General features: G+C 37.2%; 1 protein-coding gene across 1 annotated transcript in view; it reads right to left on the bottom strand.

Moving 5' to 3' along the window:
- Positions 1–1268: 1268 nt before the first annotated feature.
- EFCAB5 (EF-hand calcium binding domain 5) overlaps positions 1269–6000 on the bottom strand; it is a 91856-nt gene continuing 87124 nt past the window's right edge. The window contains exon 24 of the mRNA XM_061142987.1: positions 1269–2129. Within this exon, the coding sequence (XP_060998970.1) occupies positions 1936–2129 (194 nt within the window). The 3' untranslated portion in view covers positions 1269–1935. The remainder of the gene's footprint in view (positions 2130–6000) is intronic.

The following is a 6000-nucleotide window of genomic DNA, read 5'->3' as shown; positions in this document are numbered from 1 at the left end:
ATCTGGTGTCAAGGGATAGGATTTTACTTAAATGATAGTTAAATAAATTCAAGCAATCCACCATGTTGGTTGCTTAATTTTAAAGTAGTTTCCAGGGACTTGCCTGGTGGTCCAGTGGCTAAGACTCCACACTCCCAATACAGGGGACCCAGGTTCAATCCTTGGTCAGGGAACTAGATCCCATGTGCCATAAGTAAGAGTTCACATGTCGCGACTCAAGATCCCTCATGCCAAAACTAAGACCTGGGGCAAGCAAACAAATAAATAGATTAAAAGTAAATAAAGTCATTTCCAAAAGAATGATAGCACAATTGTTAGCCTAGTGAAGTTTGGAAAGTGTTGATGAAATATCTAGCGTACTGCCAAGAGCAATAAAATAGAAATTGACATGTGAAGTTGCTCAGTCCTATGTGACTCTCTGGGATTCCATGGACTGTAGCCTACCAGACTCCTCTGTCCATGGCATTTTCCAGGCAAGAGTACTAGAGTGGGTTACCATTTCCTTCTCCAGGGAATCTTTTCGACCCAGGGATCGAACCCAGCTCTCCCACATTGAGGGCAAGTGCTTTACCCTCTGAGCCACCAGGGAAGCCCAACAGGACACGTGGGTGCCCCTTACTCATTGTAACCTAGCTAACTCATTCTTTGAGCTTATTTCCTCGTTTATAAAATGGGGATAATCATATTGAGTCTGCCAACCGTGAAGGTTGGGGAGGATCAGATGAGCTAGGATGTGAAAATACTTCAAGTTAAAATATCATGCAGATGTGTGATATTTGTTATCATTAAGCTGCATGCCATTTAGTTATTAATAACCTAATTCCCATCAAGATGGATCAACAGGTCACAATCTGCAAAAATTTTCCCTCCTTGCTGCCTAAAATGCTATTTGTATTCACAGTGGACCTCTTAAAAGCTTGTTCTGAAGCCATCAGAGTGTGTGGCTATCAGTTTAATATCTTCAAGAACATTGTTCCTAGAAATGTTGCAGCAAATGCCCTGAAAAGCTCACTTCCAAATATGAAACAGGCTTATAGGTTAAAACTGGGCATGGGACCAGCCAAGAGATGAGGGCTGGTAAATAACACTGCCATCTTATCACCGAAGGTTCAAAAGGGATCTTCAATCTCAAATTATAAGATGTTTGGAACGCATTACATTTTGTCAACCAAATAAAGAAAATGAAGTTTAATTTCCCAAATTTTATTAAAAATGGACTCTGTCATCAGATATCTTACTACAAAGATGAAATCTTACAGCAGGGCAGTAAAGTTTGCTGTAATAACAAGATTTAAATAAATATAAATTCTTTCTGCAGTTCTTGAACTCATGAAGATTTTGTTATGAAAAAAAAAAAGTTTTTTTCCGTGAGTCATGGGCAAACATTTCCCTAGAATTTCTATTTATTGAAATAACTTTTAAAGTTGTTAGTGTTAGTGGGGGTGAGGGAGTGGAGATGGGAGCAGAGAGGATGTGGTGCTCATAAAAGCCTTTGAAAAATTAGGAAAACAATTCCTAGTCCATTTCTTAAAATCATTATTGTATTTTTTTGATGTAAAAACTGTGCTCTTTTGATGTAAAAACTGCCATTTTTCCCCTAAATACTCAGTCTGTTCTTTACTTTGTACCTTAAAAGAATTACAATAACTCACTCAACCAACCATAATAGGCCCACAGCAGATAAAATGCTAAAATTAAAAAGAAACTTTAAAATATATTCTATAACATACATTTGGTTATGGCTACCTGAACTGGAAATTTTCTTAGATCAAATTTCTCCTTCGGAGGCACTTTTGGTTTTAGAAAGTGCTGAGGTAAAGGTCTAGGAGAAAAATAGGTCTATGTGGCACTCCTTTCCAACTGAAAATATTTTTATAGTTAACAAGCAAAACTGAACATGACAAAAATACCCTAAATACAGTAGCAATTCCATTATCATTTTCCTGGCAAGCTTCCCTCTGGCATTTTTGCATACACGTAGGAGTCAGTCTTGGATGGCAATGGGGGTGAAATAATAGCACCACTTATTTTTTTGTTCAGCTTTATGAGAGCTAAACAGATGTGTGCCCAGTGGTATAAGTATTCGATGGCAGCATTACCAAATTTCCATACTTCGATTCGAGAATGATCTGTACCAAAAAAAAAAAAAAGTGTTAGTTTTGTACTTTTATTACTAAAATATACTTTAATACTAAGATATAAGAAAAATTATGACAAAAGTTCATTAGATATATTTTGAGTCAAAACTATAGCAGAATCTTGTTTATGTAATTATAGGAAAATGGATACATTAATTTTGGTATATTCATATAATGGTTGAGACCCAGGGCCCAAACCTGGGTCTCCTGCATTCCAAGTAAGTTCTTTACCATCTGAGCCACCAGGGAAGCCCGTATAATGGAAGCCTACACAGCATTTAACAAAGAACTAGGGCTACATATGTCATTGTGAATATCTCAAAGCCATATTGTTGAGGGAATGTCCCTGGTGGTTCAGTGGCTAAGACTCCTAGCTCCCAATGCAAGGGGCCTGAGTTCCATCCCTGGTCAAGGAATTAGATCCCACATGCCACAACTATGACTCAGCAGTAACTATGTTTTTAAAAACATATTGTTGAAAAAATAAAAAAAACATTGTTGAGAACAAAAAGTAAGCTGTATAATAATATGTTCTTTTGGATACATTTAAAAACAATTTTAAAACCTGCAAAATAATATTATATTGTTTATGGATTCATGGGCATGTAGTAAAAGTAGAAATCATGCATGAAACTGATAAACACCAAATTCATAATAGTATTAGCTCTAGGGAGGAGAAGAAGAGAATGAGATATGGGAGGAGCATAGAAATTCTCAACTGTTCCTGTAATGTTTCTTTCTTTAAAAAAGTCTGGCTCAAAAACATATTAAGAATATGGCTCCGTAATGACTGCACAGGTATTAGTCTCTAACCTCTATGCTTGAAGTATTTCCTAATTAAAAATTATTTTTAAAGCTATAATCACTGCACACTAAAATATTTCATTTGTTAAACTGCAAACTATTTTTGAAAAATTCCTTTTGGGACTTCCCTGGTGGTACAGTGGATAGGAGTCCACCTGCCATGCAAGGGACATGGTTTCCATCCCTGGTCCAGGAAGATTCCACATGCCACGAAGCAACTAGAGTCCAGGAGCAACAACTACTGAAGCCCATGTGCCTACAGCCGGTGCTCCAAAACAAGAGAAATCACTGCAGTGAGAAGTCTGTGTACCTCAACAAAGAGTATTCCCCACTCACCACAAGTGGAGAAAGCCCACACACAGCAAGGAAGACCGGGACAACAAAGAATAAATAAATTCTTTTAAAAAATGACTTTTTCTCAGGAGTCAGTCAGTCAATGATTATTCAAATAGAATGGTCCAATGGAAAGAGAATATACTTAAAGTTAAACAGATCTGGATTCTAATCTTGGCTCTACTCCAACTAGTTTTGTGACCTTGAAAAGTCACTTAATTGCCTTGAGCCTGTTTCTTCTTCCACAAAACAGATACCTCAGAATTGTTACGGGGATTAAAGAGGAAAGACATGCAAAAATCTGTCAAAGAGTAGTTGCTCAAAAAAATATCTTCATTCTTTCAGATCCCTTCTACCCTCAAGTCTGTGTTTTACTTTTTTGTTACTTCTAGTAACTAATACAGTTCCTAACCCAATAAATGTTTATTGATTTGACTTGAATCAAACCATTGCATGGTATTTATAACCAAATAAGAGGGCTTCCCAAGTGGTGCAGTGGTAAAGAATCCACCTGCCGATTTCGGAGATGCAAGAGACATGGGTTCGATCCCTGGGTAGGGAAGATCCTCGAGTAGGAAATGGTAACCCCGCCAGTATTCTTGCCTGGAAAATTCCATGGACAGAGGAGCCTGGTGTGCTACAGTCCATGGGGTCGCAAAGAGTCAGACACGACTGAGCACACATGTATACACATAATTGATTAAGAGATTTTAAATACTGTCTTCTATCCAGTAGCTCATTAATAACGATAATTATGTCACTCATGGTTGTCCATTAGGATGACAAAACAGAACATATTTCCTTGTCGTGAAGGAACAAGTTTCCCTGAATTAGGTTAAGATTTCTATGGTTCTCAAGGTATCACTACCACCAAAGGTACAATGTGGAATAGGAAAGGCACATAAAATATGGAAAACATACTCAAATCTCAATTTTTATTTGATGTTCACTGCATAAAACATGTGAGTACAATTTTCTAAAGTTTCCTCTTTTAACACACACACAGAAGCACTGTTTTTTCCCTCAACTGTAAGTGTTTAATAAATGTTGATTGAAACAACATTAAATTGTGGAATAATTAAGTTAGGTTTTTCAAATATTGAAGTCTTTTCAGATGATAGCTCAGTAACATTAGTGACAATTATGAATAAAATTGAAAGCAGATGTCAGACATGAGAGCACCTGAAAAATACCTGATTCACATCATATGAGCAACACTAGACCAATTAACATAATACTTAAAATATTGAGATGCATTTGTTATAATTGATCCCTTTTTGTATTAATTAACTTCCTGGAAGCTTTAAAAGTTAATGCTATAGGCTGAAAAAATTACTTTATCATTATGTCCCAATGTTACAAATCTAAATTAAAGTACACCCTAGAACACTTCTAAAACCAGTCCTAACTAATTTTTTGAGATATAACAGCTCTGCTGCTCCCCACAGCCTTTATTCTGCCTTTTCCAAATCCCCATTAAGAGCTCTGTTGCACTGACGCCTACCAGTGTTCTTATCTGACATCCAAATGAACAGACCCCTATCTGCAGCCATTATTAAGCTAGTAGGCCATCTCCATGGTGATTTAAGGATGTGAGGATGGCGAGCGAAGTCACTCCATTTTACAAGCCCCTGTTGCTTATTTCCTGTCTTATTGTTACCGGGGACAGAAGCTCCGAACCTGTCTGGGTTCCTGTTTCCCTGCCCTGTTCCACTGAGAGATTCATGCCTTAAAAACTGGCTCTAATGATTCCTCTATTGAAGGAAGCCTCCATCGGTCCGCGGGTTTCCCATTAACAACGGTTGCGTGTTACTGCCCTCTTGTGGTGGATAGATGCCAGCTCTTTGCATTTCAGCAGAGAGCCAGTGTGCACAGATTGAGTAATTCTTCTTTGGTAAATAAAGGTTATAGTAAATTATTTGAATATATCTGAGTTAAAAAAATTGCTGGCTCAACCTTTGAATCTGTTTATGAACCTATTAATTCAGAAACATTTTATTTTTTTTTAGATTCCAGCTTAATTAAACTTTTAATTATATAACAAATTCATTCTGCTGAAAACATTGGGTCACTTTAAGATATTTCTAATTAAAATTCCATTTTATGAATCTATGCTTTAACATTAGATTAAGTTAAAAGCTTTGGGAATGACAGACAATTAGAAAGATGTGCGAAGCAAAAAAGAATGAAGTTCTTAAGCTTCAAGTTCAAAGTTAATGTGAAGCTGCTCCTTTCAACTAACAACTAACCCAAGATCAGTGAGCAGTATTTCTTTTTTTTTTAATTTTTCATTTATTTACTTATTTTTTGGCTGTGCTGGGTCTTTGCTGCTGCTTGGGCTTTTCTCTAGTTGCAGTGAGCTGAGGCTACTCTCTAGCTGGGCACGCAGGCTTCTCATTGCAGTGGCTTCTCTTGTTGCAGAGCAGTCTCAATAGTTGTGGTGCATGGGCTTAGCTACTCCCTGGCATGTGTAATTTTCCCAGATCAGGGATTGAACCCATATCTTCTACATTGGCAGGTGGACTCTATACCACTGAGCCACCAGGGAAGCTCTAAGCAGTATTTAATGCTCTTCTCTTCATCATTAGTTCTCTTAATTTTAGTTCTTTTATTTCTACTGTTTGACATACCCTCTACCACCTCTTAACATTACTGCCACATACAATGAGCTGAAGGTCCATGCAACATCATACTTAAAAGGGTATATCTGTGTTAGTTTCGATCA

Source organism: Dama dama, chromosome 5 (genome assembly GCF_033118175.1).
Source record: "Dama dama isolate Ldn47 chromosome 5, ASM3311817v1, whole genome shotgun sequence".
In the NCBI taxonomy this organism is placed as follows: Eukaryota; Metazoa; Chordata; class Mammalia; order Artiodactyla; family Cervidae; genus Dama; species Dama dama.
This window is presented reverse-complemented; position numbering and strand designations above follow the sequence as displayed.